The following is an 18,679-nucleotide window of genomic DNA, read 5'->3' as shown; positions in this document are numbered from 1 at the left end:
CTTTTAAAAAAGAATACATAATATGTGATATTTGTTTTACTATCCCTTTTTCCTACCCAAACAACAACAACAAAAAGTAATTCTGAACAAATTCTCAAATAACTGATCAAAATAAAACAGATAACCAAACAGGGTCTTTCTTTTCTCCTCAACAAAAGATGAAATAAATCATAATGGAATCTCCAAGCCCTCTGGAAAGCATAAAGGGACAAGGATTGAACCAGCACTGTTTAGTCTTGAAATATTCAGAAGATGACAAATCTCCTCTGAAATGTTCTACAAACCTAAGGAATATGTATGTATTACTGTACCATCTTTCTAAAAAGGAAAAATAAAAAATATATACTATTATTAGATTATTAATAATCTTTATTTTTGTCATTTATACTTAATTTGTAGGGTAAAGACAGCAATCTGTGGATAACTTAGCAACACTAAGCTTACTGCAAAGGTACACGTACATACACTGGAATCATCTGCTCTGCATACCAGTTTCCTCATCAATAATGATTTACTGAAATATTTTTTTCCAACAGTACCCGTTGTCAGGCACTATCATGTATCAACCTAGGTGATTTAGTCCTAGTTGTGTAGAACTAATTATTTTGCCTTCCAGCCCTGAAGCACAAGAGCAGAGGCAAGAGAATTTTCCTCTGGCATTCTGTTCCAAAGGCAAAGAAGCATTCTACTTTTTGCAAATCCCAATCTCACTGAAATACCCAAGAAAATGCAAATTAAAAACAGCCCAAAGATTTAAATGAGAGTAATACCCATCTAGGCCACTAGATTCCCAAATTCCTCTAGACAAGAGGTTATTAGTAAATCCTTAGTATCATGCTTCAACCAAGAAATCCTTCTGTAGAACCATCATCATCCCTAGGGTAAGTGGAAATTGAACACTTGGAAAACAATTTCTATTGTACCAGTGACTTCCTAATTAGAACAAATTAAGGGAGTTTGTGAACTGGTCCTTCCATCTCTTTTTTCCCCTCCACCCTGTTATTGGAAAACAATGCTTTTTTCCTCCTTCAACATATTTATTTTTAATCAAAGATTGACACTATGTAATGATAACTTTTTTCATCACCTGGGTTTAACAGAATTAACTGCATTTATGTTTCATTTCCCACTTTCAATTTTCTTCTTGCTACTCTGTTTGACTTGTAAAAGGAATGAAGTGGTAAAAGAAAAAAATTCAAAGTGGTAAAAGCCCTTTAACTTTAGTTCATTCTGACACAATAACAGAGAAGTGAAATAATCCTTTTAGAAATATGAAGATCCAATAATGTTTGGAAATATTTTAAAAATGCAAAATGTCTATTTTAAATTCAAAATATTTTTCAACTTGAGAAAGTTAATTGCATATTCCACTGTTTGTGTGTATCTCCAATATGTGGTAACTATCTATATTACTTGCAGACAAATCTTTCACTGTACTTTTTTCTATAAAGAGGTGAAAATGCCTTTGCTTATACTCTGCACTTCCCCAGTGCAGCTCCACAGAGATTGTTTTGATCGGTAACATGACATCTTCATCATAATATACACTGAATATACAGAAGGTTTTCTGTTCTATTCCTATGGCATAGCCATCCAAATAGACAAAAACTTCACATAAGCTGTGAGCTTTCCAAACAGTTCTTCCTTGGTTTTGTAAAGACACTATGGATCATGTCAGCTCCAGGGTCAGTGACTATAAGAAGATGACGGATTCTCACCAATCATAGGCAGAGGTGATTCTCTCCGTGTCAGGAATATTAACGTGAGGACAAAACCAGCTATGGTGGAAGGAGAGCGTGGGTGAGTAAGCAGGTATGTGATGACAGAACTCTGTCAAATTGGAGACATGCCACTCCCTTCAATGTAAGAATACTATAAATAAAAAATCGTGATAAAAATTTGAAAGCCTGCAGACATTCTTGATTTTGCTAGAATCCCACAGTATTTGAGAGGCTGAGAAAGGTGGACTTGCATCAAAATCAGGATGAGAACATAACAGTTGCAATAGACATGATCACATTGTTGTATCTGATATAATAAAAAATTTGTTGCTTCAGAAGAAGGGGTAAGATGTTTACTCTAGAAAATTGAGATGGATTTGAATTAAAGAAATTTTGTTCCTAAAACGTATTAATGAGACATCACCTTAAGCTCTCAGAGACTGCTCGAGAAAGCTATACTACTGGATTTGTAAATATTACTGTGTTTCTGAAAATCATTTTTTGGAGACCATAATGAAAGCCTATAAGCAGATACTAACAGTCAGTTTTATAAGATTAAGCTCCATTTTTATAAATGTCACACTGAAAACCTCATCATTATAACTGTCTTTCTATTGCAGATCTTGCAAAAGTACCACTACAACAGTCCCGCATGAATTGCAAACATCTACATCTAGTTTAGCATTAACAAATTCCTGGGAGAGGGGAAGTATAGTTCACCACTGCATGGATGGAAGCAAAAATTGATCTTTTGTATTTGTGTTGGCTCCATTTGAACCTCCAATATAAGGTGTTGTTTTTAAAGTCCTCAGTGAAATAAGGTCTGTCACATGAGTGAATATCATTCATATTACTGTATTGAATCAGACTGAAAGTAATGTTCTTGCTATTAATTTTAATGGTTAAATTCCCATGACTAGCAACAATGTTCTGAAGCTGAATGAATGCTGAAGCTTGTTGTGAGGGTGAGATTTTTAAGTTGTTTTGAAGTTCAGGATAGATCAAAACAATTTCCCTTTTTTCAGTAACATTTTGGCAAACACAAGTCAGAGTTCCTTCCAAAGTTCAGCTGCATTCAGTATGCTCTTTTTACTTTATGATCCAACCAATTGATAGAAATATGCTTAAATTGTTGTCAAGTTATATTCACAGATTCTTATTCTTGAATCATCACACTAAAAACCACCTTCAAGTAGTTTGCATATCAGTTAATTTTGTAAAGATTGTTAAGCATAAAGTAAACTAAAGACACTATGAAATGCAAGATACCAGTCGTGGTCTCTCGTCTCTCTTCTTAAAGAACTTTAAATTCGGGAGTACCATTTAATACTTTAGTGTAGAGATGGCAGACTGCTAAGTGGTAAACATTTGTTCAGTTTACATTAATTTTGCTACCCAGTGAAGACAGGATTAATTTTTATTTTGCCTCCCAAGAAAGTTTTCTTCTTTTTACTGCTGCTCTACTTCAGTGCTTATCTGGAACATTACCATCTTTGCAACATCACACTGGAATATCATTGTGCACTTTGGAAATGCCCTGATGTTGCTGAACTTAACATAGTGGGATTCTGTAACCCCTTGAACAGGTATGGAGAATCTTACACCAGGAGATTCCTCCAGGGGCCATGGGCTACCGAGGAACATACAGTTGGCTTAAGAAAGAGAACAAGGCTAGGGGAGGTGGGGAGAGCATGGAGAAGGACAGGACAAAAGAGAATTTGAGATGGGGAAAATCCAGCATAGTGGTACATCTTACACAGTCATCCTTATCTACTGCTACTCAGGTCCAGTTAAAATTCAGAACAGCTCCCATTAAAAAAAAAAGAAGTTGCTTGCTTTTCCAGAAGATAAAAATCTTTTTGTCATTTTTACTCTCACCATCTGCAATCTGCAGAAGTCCTTTGAAATTAGCATGAAGTTCTACAGTGTTTAGTTTTACAAATAAAGCATTTTGTTGCTATGCAGCTTAGAAAGCACAAAGAAATTATTTTTGTTACTTCTACTTAAAATAAAACCTTACTTGTCAAATAAATGTATGGGCCACAAACAGGCACATTGCTACTGCTTTAAAAGAAAGAAACTTGCACACAGAGAAAACAAAGCTTAAAAAAATAATCTAGGAATTGCAGGACACCTAATGCAACTGATGCTTTATTCTTGACCTAACTTTGTACACACACTTACACAATAAGGTTGACTTGAGAAAAGACTAGTATGCAGGAAGAAGTGCTGCTACAACAAAAATTGACTTAACTTGTATAGACAGTTAATTATTTTGTACCATTGGTGAAGAAGCAACAAACGATTGACACTGACCCAAAATACTATTCTCTTTCCAGTGCTTTTTCATACAAAGGTGCTTTGCAATTAGATTTATATCGGCCAGGAAAATAGTTCATCTATGTTTACATAAATAATCTCTAAGGACATTTATTTCCATTCCTTTGTTTCCTTTTGTCCTCCTTTCTTTTGCATACCTAATCATCCCCTGGTAGCACCAGTTTGCTGACAGATCACTGCAAAGTAGAACTAACAGGAACAGTCACCATAAACTGAATTGTAATTATAGTATCTTCCAAATAGTAAAGAATTTTTTCTGTACTGTCATATTCCCTATAACAAACAGTATTTAAACCAGATGTTTCAAATCATATTCTGAGAATATTACTATCAATGTTTGCAATCCTTCTGTCATGGTAGTAAATAGCTTGAATTTCCTTCAAACCTTCTAACACAATCCTATCGCTAAAGTTTGCTATTTCTGAAAACTGATACCGAGAGGCATTTTCCTTACAAGCTTCTAAGGAGACTCCAGCATAATTCAAGTCAGAAAAAAAAAAAATTAGGACCACAAGAGTGAAGACTGATTTTTGAGTTGGTAAATGACCTGAAATTCACATTTTCAGGGGAGCCAATGTATACGTTCTTAAGCATTGTCTCAGTTCCAAAGCATTTGCCTAGAAAAAATTACACATTAGCAATGACTCACATCCTTAAACAGCTGCAAAACAGTTAAATTTAGTTAAGAAATTGCTTCATTCTGAGGAGGTTCAATAATATCAATAGCCTAACCTAGTCAAAAGCAGAGTCTTTGAATTGTAAAATCCTATCATGGACAGTGGCCAATACAAGAGAGGGTTTGGAAGTGAGGGATGCAGGGGGAGGCACTCTTTCCAACCCACAGATACTGGTTATATCTTAAAGCATACAGGTTTTAATATGAATGGACAATACTTTATGTAAAATGCAATTAAATAACAAATTACAAAAGCTGGTCATAAGAGATTTGTTTTGGCAATATGTGAGCCAGTTGGCTAAGTCCATATGGTTAGTTACATAATCCATAAAAACATCTCTATCACTGGTTTATCTTAAAACTTCAGTGAGTGACCCCTTAATTTTGCTGGTATTCATCAGGTAAGAGAATGTATCCATCACCCACCACCAACAAGATTTCAACCTGGGTTGTTCATTAAGACAATTTGTTGGTTTCAACTTGAGTGCAATACTTTCATTCATCCAAGTAATTCAAAACAGAACATTGCTATCATAAATAGCAAAACAAATTCATTTAGACTCTGCTTCTCCTCTTCAAGGAAACATTAAGTTTATATATTAGTCATTTATTTCATATATGTTAAAATGTCACTTATACTGAGAACTATAACTGAAATCATCTGGTAATTTATTTCATAGTCTAATCATGGATAACATCCATTTTGTTGAAATCCTGGCCTAATCATGCAGAATAACATCATGCTAATTCTACTTTCAGCTGTGTTCTGACATTATGAAGCAATCTCTGTGACTTTGCTTTCTACAGTTTTAGTCCTAAGACCTACCAAATACAAATGGATTAAAAAACCCCACTATTTTGGGGATATTTGCTCACTCCCGTTCAAAATCCCAGAAAAGACTTTGCCATTAAATGTGCACAGATTTGATTTAGGAAAGTTCATTACAGAAAAAATACAAATACTGTACTTTGGAATATTTTCATACTAACGGTTCCCAAATGTTCAAAATAAGGAAAACCAAAACTACTTCATTGTGGAAGGCTAACAAAACAGGGGAAAAAATTGGAACAAGTAAATGTTACCTTAGATCTGATACTCTGTTTTGTAAGAAGCAGAATATAGCTAAGAAGTTATGACATTGCTTTTAGAATAGCTCAAGCTCACAAGGTTATATAATATAACTTTTAAAAACTATCAAGTGAAAAACTTACTACATTATGAATTAATCTTCTTTACTTGGATAAACAAGTACAATGTTTAATTGATTATTATTATGAAACAAACACTTTTCATTCTATGGCAACTTGATCTCATATACTCAGGAATTCCTGACTTGCTTTAGATTTTGATTTTGGTTCTACACAGAGTGAGGATACTATAACTACTGACACATCCCTGCTTAGATACATACACAGTACAGTGCTACATATCACACTCTCACTATAGAAAAAAGGATGACGAGAAAAACACATAAAGAAAGGAAAGGCTTAACTCATCACAGCACTGAGATAACCAAGAATGGAAATCAGGGAGCAGAAAAGACCAAACATTGAGGTAGACCAATGGATAGGATGGGAACACAGGATTTAATGTTGACTATAAAGGAAATCCTCACAGCAAACTAGACTCCATTTACATTATCATTTAGGATCACTCAAGCAGAAGGCTGTACAACTTGAACAAAGATTTTAAATGAGATTTGGATTCAGACACTGAATTACTTTGTCCAAATCACTGATTTTTTTAAAATGATCAAAGAAATACTGTAAGGTAAATCTGCCCTAAACCAGAGGGGAGAGCTCAGGAAAGGAAGGATGCTTCTAATCCCAGTGTAAAACATGCCCAGTCAACTGTGATTGTCTCATCTCACTCTCCTGGAAAGCATATGGCATGATGAATAGGAAGGGATTAGGAAGTCATACTGTAAATACTAAACACAAGAGAGAGAGAGTGAGTGTGTGTGTATTCTTCACTATTTAGCTATCAATGCTCTTACAGAATTACTTCAGAACACAGTGATAGGTGACAAAATATCAAACTTTTATTTAAAATTCTTTCATGGTCTGGACTCAAAAAAAGAAAAAAAAAAGAATTTAAGAACCCAATATATTAAATTAGTACAATCATTTGGTTATATTCTTTCCCATTTCCACAGACTGCTTTAGGAAAATCAATGCTCCAATCTCTACTGAAAATAAAGGCTGGAAGGGACAGAGAGTGGTCCTCTTTATCTGGAAGTTCTGTGTTTAAAACTGTCCTCCACCCATCTTTGCCGGAAGGATGGAAGCCCTTCATCATGCAGAGGAGCATCCTAATTATCAAACCCATGCTATTCTGGGACAAGGTCATCTTAGTTTCTCCTGGTGACACTACTCCATACTGACCAGTTCTCTTATCCTTTGGATAAGTGAAATCACAGGCTTGAAAGCTATTCATATAATCGTGCCTTATGACATTCCTAATGACTGTATAAATATCATGCAGAGACTCAGCCTAGAAGACTGTCCAGCCTATTGGATTCAAAATTCACTCCTGAATCCAGGAAATTATTGATTTAAACTGAAAATTACTCCTTCCTTGTTCTAGTGAAGATCCCTTAGTAGACTAAGACAATCACTAATGTCTGTTCCAGACACAGCTCAGACAATCCCCCTGGGGGCAGAAAACGCCTGGTGACCAAAGCGTTGGAAATTGTGAAGTTTTGCAACCCAGAGAGCAATGAAAAGCCATGTGAGGAAGACTGATGTAAGCAACCTCAAAAATGGCATACGCCCTTGCTTTTCCTGCCTCTTCAATCATGGGGAACTTTGTATTTGTCTAGTATGACAGTGAATACACCAACAAAGCTTATTAGCTTTATCTTGCCAGAAAAACTACACGTTTAATTTATAATGAAGCCTAGAGGCCCCACAGTTGGCTGTTTTCCCAGATCCCTTCAAGAAGCCAGAATTTGTCAGTCCCGCTACCTATGAGTAATGTTCCGTCTTGCCAATCAAGAGGTTATCTCAAGGCACAAGAAGGACATAATATTGAAATGACTGCCCCTCTTTGAGGGATACTAAAAAAACCAAAAAACAAAAAACAAAACATTCCTTCCATATATGACAGATTTGCTGAATTGTGGTTTCAGTTTTCTGGAACACCGGAGCACAGATAATACCAGAAGCTCCAGTGGAGTTTTCTTGTAACTTCACAATTGCTATCAATCTTATGTGACACTATTACAGCAATGTGTATTACTTTAAAAACCTACATTAGCCAGCTACAATAGCTGAACTACAGAAGCAACTAACACTGTTAACCTCACAGTCCCATTTTCCTTCTTCGTTTGAGCCTACTTATCTAAAAGGAGGAGTGGATATCATTTCTTCAGGAGAAAAAAAATAAAAATCAAGTATTTTAGTTACTAAAGGCAACAGGCAAGATTCTTTAATAATATCAATATGAATTGAGAGAATGTTCCTTACATTATTAGATCTCAAAATAAGAAATTGGCTCGCTATCTTTTGCACACATCAAAACAACATTTGATTTTTTTAAAAGAATATTACTATACATCTGGGAATATAGGTTCACATGCTACATATGATCCAGATGTTTTTATTTTTATTGTGGTATCACAAAATGCTTCAAGCAAAAGAGGGGGTTATCTGAAAATAAAGCCACATATTCTCCATTTACAAATTCTGATTTATAATATAGGCAGGCATAAAAATTTATTCTGAATGCAGTAGGTTCCTCTAATATAGGTGTTGCACTGGCAGCCATGACTGTGCACTAAAAATTACTGTCTTTTGTGTAAAAGCATTTTTTCAAATTTAACTTATGCCTTCTCCACTAGTTTCCATGTCCCACGTAATTTACTAACCAATCTTCAAGTGCATGTTAGGCACCTATGAGTAAATTCACTCACAGATTTCAGTGCTCTGAAGTTTAATGAAAGTGATTCTTATGCAACCCTATTCAAAAGCTGTCTGGACATAGTCCTAGGCAACTGACTCTGGGTAGCCCTGCTTGAGCAGGGGCATTGGACAAGATGACCTCCAGAGATCTCTTCCAACCTCAACCATTACCAGATTCTATGAAGACAATTTGCCATAAAACTATAAATGCACTGACCAAAGACTCTTAGGAATAGAAAAAGTCTCATGCTTCATCTATTGATGTTCAATGCATCTTACAATGTTCTTCAGCAGTAGAAGTCTGTGCTTAGGACAACTGTACTAAGTCTCTGACTTCTGGTTTAATGACATAAAGTGATTCAAACTCTTCACTGTAGTGCCAAGAATGCCCAGGAGGCATTTTATTGTTTTCAATAACCAAGTATGAAGTATCCAACAGACAAAAGGGAACTTCACCAATTAATCCAAGTGATCATGTACTGTTTATTATAACCTAAACAAGATACCTGTTACTATAGGCTATGAACTTACTGGTGAGAGCCATAACAGCACCCAACTTAGAGTCGTGAAATGTGTGTACCTTTGGAAAACAAAAGCCCTTAAAATGAGAACACTGGAGTGTGCTTCAAGCTACAGTGCATCTGCCATGACTGATCTGGATTAGGCAAGAAGATCAAAAGTATATTCCTTGGGTCAGTCCCTGGAGAACACACTGTCACCTCTACCAGCACCTGTAAACTATGGACTATCTGCCATTGAAAATACTGTCCAAAGCTAAGCTTGTGGACCTTTTAGGACCCATATTGCAAATCAGAAAGATGTATGTTGTTACGTGGCTCAGGAAGAATCAAAAAAGATCAAATCTCATGAGCTAAACCCTCTCCTGAGAGGGAAGGGATCTTACTGACACTGAACCTGAAGCTGCTGTAATAAACTCTAAGATCTGTATGGTAATCAGTCACCTTTAAAACTAAACTGCAAGGAGCTGAAAAATGGCATGAAGAAACTGAGGTATTCCCCTGCCCTACTAGTGTCTTATTAGCTCTACATTCACAGAAGAAAAAAAAGACACACCATGCCATCTGAGCTGGGCTGCAATTGCTCTAAGAAGTCTCAATGGATTCTCAGAGAAGTGGAAAGTCAAAACGGAAGGGTAAGGATCCGATTTTCAAAGTGGTCATGGCTCACTGTAAAATGAAAATAAATTCTGTGTTGTGTCATCATTTCCTATGTGGCAATTAAACAACTAGTCTCCATCCTGAATGGCAGAAATGAAAAAAATCTCCCAGGACAATTATGTTGAATTTGAACTCACATAATGAAGCCTCTCCAGTCTTCTTTGGCACTTTCATTGCTACCACAAGATTTTATCTAGTGGTATTTTGATAGAGATGAAGGATTAAAAGCTTGTCTAATTTTTCCTGTTATTACTCTAACTGAAGATAATACCTCTATCTAAAAATCCCATCTCACATGATAAAGCAATTCTGAGAGGATAATCCTGAAAAGAGAAGGGTCTGTAGCATCTTGGAGACACAGAGTAACAAATTAGACAGAACAGCTTCTGGAAATTTCTAAAAGCCACAAATTTCAACTTTGTTGTTATGTTCAGTGGTAGTTAGCAAGCCTATAACACAAAGGCTTGAATGAAAGGAAAAGCAGCAGCAGAAGAGGTCTGATATCCCTCCAGGGACACAGAAGGACAAGTCCCCCATGACCCTCCAGGACACATCTTTGAGGTCACGTCTGTCAGTTTTAATAAAGAAGCTGGCACAAGCCTGGGGATGTTAGGTCTTTTTTGTGGTCTTTGAAATCTCTGAACTGGATCTGGAACCAGTTCAGTGGCCTGCCTTGAGACCTGGAGTAAAAGGAGCAGAAGTAGGGCTTTTTCTGAGAGAGAGAGAGTTATTTACAGAAATATTCTTGTATTTGCACTGCTTGTTAAGCAACACAGTTCCTGAAGAAAAGTAGCTATTTCATCAGTCCTAGCTCAGCAGAAAGCCCAGCATATCTTCCTTCTACCTCACTGCAGAAGGTGGGCTGATGAGCAAACTAATATGAACCTAGAGCACTGTATGGTGCTCCTCCTTAAATGTTCATGATTGAGCACATAAAAAGCAGAGAATAAGCTTGCCCACAGGTATATTACAGAGGCAAAAAATTATCCAGTCTTAAGGCAGCACATGCTCACCCACTTTGTAAATGTATACATGGACCATCTTTGTTGGGACAGTCTTTCTTTGTTCTTTTCTGTATAGTTTGCACAAACAGAGACTCAGACACATGCTGCAGGTTTGAACGGGCCATCGCCTACAGTGTAAATACTGTAGGATTTTTAAGCACTAAATGTCATCATAGAGAGTCTCAAAGGGATATCTAAAAGTCCATCCCACATTTTTTAATTCTTAAAAACCCATATATTCATTCATCTGGTAGGTAAGTTCAAGGTCACACCAGGGAAGATGAAAACTACCATAAACTGAATTAAATGTTTGAAAATACAGTTCCTTCTCTGTGCTCTCTCGTCTTTTAAAGGTTGGAGCAGAAGAGCTGCCTGAGGAGGTCAATCTACTTCACATATGAGGGAACGGAAAGAAAATAATCTTTAAAGTACAAACACTGAACTTTAAAAGTTATGAATACTAAACCAACACTGTTCTTGTAGTAACTATGATCACTACTGATTTTAAACAACTAAGTTATAAATTCCATTTGCAGTCCCTCTCTCCTGCCATACAGTATTTCTTATCATTAAGCATAAGATATTTATTTTGATTTCTAACCTTTTTGAAAAGCAGGGGGTATTTATTTCCTCTGGAGAAAGGCAGTGCTGCTTATCCAAAAGAGCAGGAAAATTGCATTTGGAGTCTTCCTGAATACTAGCTAAACGAAGTCAGCACAGCCACACAGAAAAACAACCAACAAAACAAAAAAAAACCAACAAAAACCCCAACCAACACCTCTGTTCTTCCTTTACTTTATCACAGGTCAATTACCACATGTGCATGGGGAGCTGCCAAAAAACACTGCTATGTTCAGACACTAAAAATTGCATTTTATTTGCCTGCAGCTGCATTTCACAATGAACGGAGTGTTAACCCCCCCTCCACAAGACAAAATACGACCTCCCCCAAAGCAAGGGTGATCAATTCACTGCTTTTTTATTTCTTTCAGGGTAACTGTTACTTATCTTTTGTCCCAAATGTTATTTCTCTAAAATGCTTTGATTGCAAAGTATTGATTTTTTTTTTTTTTTCTATTCCTTTTCATCCTGGTCTACCAGCACAGAGAGACAGATGTGGCAAAGAGAATAATGAAGCATAATTTAATGTTTTTCAGGTTCTGGTTTCAAATTTGCCCAGCATGGTCCCTGTTTTATTTTCTGACTTTCTCAGCCTTGCCTGGAGTTCTAACAACTTAAAATGAGATTTTATGCAAGATTTATTTTCAATGAAATGAGAAAAAAAAAGTCCTGAAGCTCTATCTAGAAAACAGTTTTTGCATCAAATTTTCAGACATAAAGCTAAAACTCATTTCTGTAGTCTCCAAATCTCTAGCATTTGCCTTATTTCTATTGTCTCAAATAAAGGTGCTACCAAGCAGCATTCCTGTAGGAGCTTAGAACTAGAAGGATTCCAGAATTTAAAATGCGAAGCTTGTGGTTTCCTCAGCACCTGGAAAACGTATTTTGGTACCTACTGGATATCAGTAGTGATGCCAATTGTCATGTTAATTTTTCAGATCTTTGTTGCTCATAATCTTCTTCTGTGTCTTTTATTCGATCTCGAATCGGCCAATAAACTTTCATGAGTTTCTTCACCTGGATTTTAGAATGACCAGAAAGTATACTTTCTAGTTCACCACCTTTAATGAATACAACAATGATATTAATAGTTCATAAAACAAACTATGCTGTGGCCTGCATCAATGTATCCAAACAGAGACCCAACAGTAAAGGGTGCATTTTAAATAGTTTTTGTTTCAACAACAGAAAGTGCAGAAATTTAGTATAGCACAGTTTTGGGCACCACACCAAACAATTTATTGTCAGTGTCACCAGAATAAGTGATTACACATCTAAAACAGTCACAAAAATAAAAAAAAAATTATGAACAGAAGTCCAAATGCCCAGCATATCCATATATCATTTGGTTATAGCTATATTACTAATCAAGACAATCTCTCTCTTCTCTACTTTTTACTTACAAAATAAAAGTAAACAACTTCTCCTAAATGGGTAAGTTATGCAAGTTAATGATTTTTCAGTGAATTCTTTTCAACATCTTTATGATTTTAGCTTTTGTTACAAATTTTCTTTTTACCTAACATTAAAAAAAAATTAGCGTTCAAAATTCAGTTTGTTAGAGTACCCACTTCAAAAATATCCTCAAATCTGAGTATATGCTGAGGGAAGAGTACTTGGTAAAAACTGATTGAATAGTATCTACTAATCCAATTCTTAATTTGGTTAAATTCCTTCAACATGCCCAACAACTGTACCCTGTACCTCCTCACAACTGCGAGCAGCAGTTAAATTCTGCTGCTGCTTCCAAATATCTGTAGAAAAATATTTCTTAATGCTATACCAGAGGAAAAGCTTTTTTCATACCACGTCTTTCATAGTCTTTCACTGTATTCAAATAAAATGCCCAAATACCACTTAAATCATGTTGATAAACTTAAACCAAGCATTTAATATCAGATAACTAAGCAAGTTTAAAAAAAAATAAAAATCTATCTATCTATCTATCTATATATACTATCTATGACCTCTGAAGATACTTTAAACTGTAGCATCCAGATCTTCAATTAGAATACACAGATTAGAACCTGGGTCTTTCTGAACATACCAGTTTATAATCAGAGGAATAAAAAGACTACTGTGCATGAAGGCAAAAGTTTGAAGGCTGCACTTTTTTTTTAAATGACAATTAAATTCTGAACTGTCCTGGAAGGTCTGAAAGACAGTACTTGGAAAAAGCAGAAAACAGGCTGTGCACTTTCATAAGAAGGTGCATTCTAGAAATGCAAAAAAGAAAAAGTAAAGCACAGTTCACAAGCTTTAAGAGAAAAAATTTACATGAGAGGAGCTACAGGCTTCTAAACTTCAAGGCAGAAGGCAGAAATAGCTATCTGTACAGTTAAAAAAGAACAGGCATATATATCAGATAAAAATGAGACTTCATCATTTTCTCTAGCACCCAAACCAGATTTTATGCAAGTTTTCATGACTTCCACAGTATATAGAGAAAATCAGACCTGTCCTTCCTTAGCTATTTTCTCAAGCTCTGCTTTTCTGTGGAAAAATGCTAAGAGAACAAGAAAACGCAAAGCTCAATCTATAGAAAATCCTAACCTAGTCTTAGATTCCAGGTCTAGAGAAACAATTAAAAAATTCAGTTAAAGACATCAATCCTAAAACTTTAAAGGACCGAATTTGTGCTCATTTATCCTAGGCTATACAAAAAAGTAAAAAGAAATTCCACATTACACCACAAATCTCAGATAAAAGTACTGTCAGCTGGATTCTCCATAAAAATATTTTAGATTTGCTAGTTATAGAAACTGAAAAAATAATCTTTGGATTTAAAAAACTCAAAATTTAAACGTTCATGTTAAAGGAAATGGTTCCAACAACTTCAAGGCTGAAGCAAATTCAAATCTCTACATGTGATTCTAGTTAGCAGCAGGAAATAGATATTTTTCTACAGATAGGTTATATATTTTCTTGTTTAAGAAGCTCAGAGATAGGTTTACAAAACAACTCAAATTGCAATTTATTATGGTAGTGTTATCCTCTGTTAAGCTATCTAGGAGAACAAGACCTCAAAAACTTTACGTCTAAAAGCCTGGGACCTTACTTTCCAATCTGAAGTGACGAGGTACTTTTACTTGAAAGCAGCAGCAAACCTCAAAAAATAGGCTAGCCACATGAAGAGACAAGATGAAACCGTTTTAATATGGATTAGAGTGGTCTCAAGAAAACAAATATAAAAAATGAGTAAAAAGAGAACCTTTAGCACTGCCCATAAATGAACCAATGAAAGATCATCCTAAAGAGTTAAACAGAGCAAAAAAGAAAATGTGAAAAAACAGTGTAAGAGTAAATGGAAGTAAAACAACCTCACTGACATTTAACTTTACGCAAATGTCAGATTCCCCACTTCTTGGTTAAACATTCAGCTGCAATCTCAATCAACGTTTGGAGTGTGCACAACCAATTTTGAAAACAAACAGAAAGCACAGCTCAAAAATTAGAAATCTCTAAGTGTTTCTAAAAAGATGAACAGTCAAAAAATGAGACTGGGAATTAGGGCTCTGTTCTAGAATTATTAATGACTTATTTATGGCTAAACTCCATGCCTGAACTTCCATTCCTGCATGACGTTTGCTGTAACAGAACTGAACATGACCTAAACCCTCATGATTCATAGCTATATACTAGAAGAAAAGGTATTGGCCAGGCATCAGAAATTAATCAGTATTCTGAACTATTAAAATCACAAGAATTGCACAGAATTGCTCAGAGGTCTAGGAAAAAAAAAACCAACCCAATGCATTCACAGCCTAATAAATTGAATACAAGCTCCAAGAGCAGCTTCTCTAAAGATACAGAGGAAACAATATTCTGTAAATTAAAATTTATTGCAATATACACATATGTCTCTTTTTACCATGTGTAGCAGCAATTTGGGATGTATTGTGTGCAATTTGCACACGATCATCCATAATGACATTCATTGCCCTAGGACTCAATGCCCTTTGGGAAACCTCTCTAATTTCTCTGACAGGGTCTACTTTTTCTTATCCAGACCTCCCCCATTTCACTGATAAGGTTTACATTTTCTTATCCAGAAAGATATGCAGGATAGTCTGAACCCTGATTATCCTATTCTAGCAGTTCCCAAGAAATATTAAGTACAATAAAACAGCATTTCTAATGAAAGTTATACAAAGTTCTTCCTGAACTTTTCTCAGTAAGTTACAGAGGAATCATCCTAATTGCTTCTACTGATACAACCCCACATTCACTTAGTCACATACTGAAGTCATAGTCACCCAGTGCCCTGTGCTTCAATCAGCGTGGCTTTGTTAAGGTGGTGGGTGTGAAAGGATTGGTTTTTCAGATGATGTGGCCTCCTACAAATACTTCAGTCATTGTCAATAGTGAAACAGAAGCAGAAGCAGCACATGCAACCACTGGAAGGCAACAACCTCTGCTTTGAATTCTATTTTTTTCTTCAAAACTTCAAACTGAAATTCATCATTCACCACCTTCCCATTTTACGAATGGACTCAATCATTAATCTCCAAGATGTAAATTCTAGTTCAGACTTTTTGACAGACTTGGAAATCAAGATGCATCAGAGATGTGTATCTGACTTAGAACTCTACAACCTTACCTTCTTCTGAAGAACATTAACTTTGCGTTCCTTCACCTCTAACATGTCCTTGAGGTCATGGATCTCTCCTGCTTGAGTGCCCTTCTCCTCTGCCATCTCCTGAATCTGCTTTGTCTTCTTATTTAGCATAGTCTCCTTCTCTTCTAGACGTAATCGTAACGCATCCACCTAGATTCAGATGTGCAGAAACAGTGTTTATTTAGCACTGAAGGAGAGAAATTTTAGAAAAGTTAAACTACGCTTCCACAAGGGAGTGAGTGCTGTCAAATTACAAATAGATTCAGAAAACTAACATCCCTTACTTTAAGACTTCAATATACATAAGCTTGTGATGAAACAGTTATCACAAGTGGTAAGAGACCCAACAGTAAAAATAATCAAATGTTTTATTCCCAAATTATATGAAGTTAATGCTTCTTGGAAAATCTCAAGTCATACTTCTGACATAACTCAGTCTTATAAGATGCAAGTCTGGAATATGCTTCCTCAAAGTAGAAGCCAACACAATGTGTTATTGAGAAGTTCTCTCATACATAGCAAAACTGATCCCTTCATTTGAAACATTACTAATGTTCAGAGATTTAAACATTGACTCTTAGTACCAAACAGTCACTTTATTGTCTAGGTTTTAATCAGAGTATTAGCTGAGCCTGGAGGTGATAAAAGCAGAGGTCTTTACAGCCACTGCAGATCAAAACATGAAAGAAGGTTACCTTAGGATGGCCAAGAATATTTTGGCTTAAATAGCAATGTAATAGTTTAAACGTAACATGCGTTTTCAGCCACATGCAGTTTTATATTAAAGATAAAATGAAACAAATGACACAGTACAGCATATCATGGGTGCAATTTGGACACATAAACATACTTAGAGGTCCCATGGCCTCAATAAATTTAGAAACACACTCTGGGAATTCTATGGCATCCTCAAACTTCAAAACTGCATGTTGAGAAGCTTTTGCTTTTCCTTCTGCATTTCCCCTACACAAATGAAACACAGAGCTCACAAGACAAAAGAAATGGGAGAAGGAATCAGAGCTATCTGAATATAAATTTGATGAGAAGAATAAGGTCACCACAGAGCACAGACTAATCTCAAAGACCATTGTGGAATACGAAATCCAACACCATCAACCTGCTCAAGAGACCAAAAGAAACCCACTGACCCCTATCCCCTCGGCATTCAGAGAGAGCTCAAATCTGCCAGCTTGGCTGCTAATCTTATTTGACAGTATCAGATTTGGTTCCTGTTAGCTGAATCCATTACAGGACATCAGTCACACAGGGTAAACAGGGTGATCAATGAACTTCTTGGTCCTTCTGCACAACATAGGCTAGCAGAGGCATGAAGTGAAAAGGTGACTGGGACAACTCCAGCTAGGGAAAGAATTTAGGTAGTCATCATGCTTATGGTATTTTGAGCAACATTTAGTTTTAATGTGTTATTCTAATTCCACTTTATTTCGATTTGCTAATGGAAAAGTTGCCTCTAAGGCTCTACATTTACCGTATGTTACACCCATAAAATCCTTTGCTGTTTTGTCCGATTCCTTTTACGCAGAGCAATAAGCACTTGTCAGTGGGGAAAAGAACTGCCCTGCTCTCCCCATCAGCACTGCAATCCCACTGCCACCTCTATGTCTGGACCCTTCTCACTTACACATACGTTATTAAAATCACATTCCTGACCTCTCACCCAGCAAGTGGGGCACAGAGTATATTCTGCAGTGATATTAGAGGACCAGGTACTGCCCAAATATGATTTATAGGATTGCTAGTGTTTGTAATGAAAGTTTAGCAGGTGGATAAGGCTTTGTCTTCTTTTTAAAACCACGCAGTTTTATAGCTCGATTAGGTATGTTCTTCTCTGGATACCTCTAGTATTAAAGCTAAGAGTCACTTTTATTAATTCTTGAAGGGAAACTGAAACTCTCCCTCACAAGAAAATCCACATACTCTCAACAGTTGTGTTGCAAAACATTTGAGACAGGCTAGATGCCTACAGCACAGTATTAAGTGAAAAGAGAACATCTGCAAACAGAAGTTTATCCACAGAATGCCTTCCATTTTCTGATTGATTATTCTCTTTGAACTCTGTATTAGCTTATGGTTTGGGGTAAACTGCATTCCTGGTTTTATTTGTGTGAGGTGTCTGCCTAGGAAACCACAGAAAACACTTTCAAGAGTATTTTCAAAGGCTGGCAGGACACACAATCATCACCTTAGCAGTATTCCTGGCAGAACACTGCACTTGTTTATTCATGTCAGCTCAGTTTATGTATGGCATCCTCCCACAGTGACAAGAATTGAGGTCTGTGGGAGTCAGGTGATGCCAACTTCAACAAAGTCATCTTAAGATTTTCTCTGCACATGGAAACGACTAGGCAAACAGCTACTGAGGTGCTGACGCTCCTTCTCCTGACTTCTGTGTCTTGGATGATGTTGTCTTAACCCTGGGTTAACCTAACTGCTTTCACAGTAATAGACTGCCATGTCTTTAATTATGCATGGCAAGTAAAATATTACAGTACAGCTCAGGCAACTGCTAGTCCTTCGTATAACAATGGGCTTGCTAACTTGACCTGCACATACCATCCAATTTCCCACAAAGCATTAGCAAAATAAGCACATTTGTT

General features: G+C 36.2%; 1 protein-coding gene across 2 annotated transcripts in view; it reads right to left on the bottom strand.

Annotated features, from left to right (window-relative positions):
• The window catches only part of ERC1 (ELKS/RAB6-interacting/CAST family member 1), a 299,516-nt gene that overhangs the window by 190,812 nt on the left and 90,025 nt on the right, over positions 1-18,679 (bottom strand). For both annotated transcript variants that reach the window (XM_075051104.1, XM_075051105.1), the window contains exon 8: positions 16,044-16,211. In XM_075051104.1, coding sequence (XP_074907205.1) covers positions 16,044-16,211 — 168 coding nt within the window. The remainder of the gene's footprint in view (positions 1-16,043; positions 16,212-18,679) is intronic.

This window comes from Buteo buteo, chromosome 19 (genome assembly GCF_964188355.1).
Source record: "Buteo buteo chromosome 19, bButBut1.hap1.1, whole genome shotgun sequence".
NCBI classification, from domain to species: Eukaryota; Metazoa; Chordata; class Aves; order Accipitriformes; family Accipitridae; genus Buteo; species Buteo buteo.
This window is presented reverse-complemented; position numbering and strand designations above follow the sequence as displayed.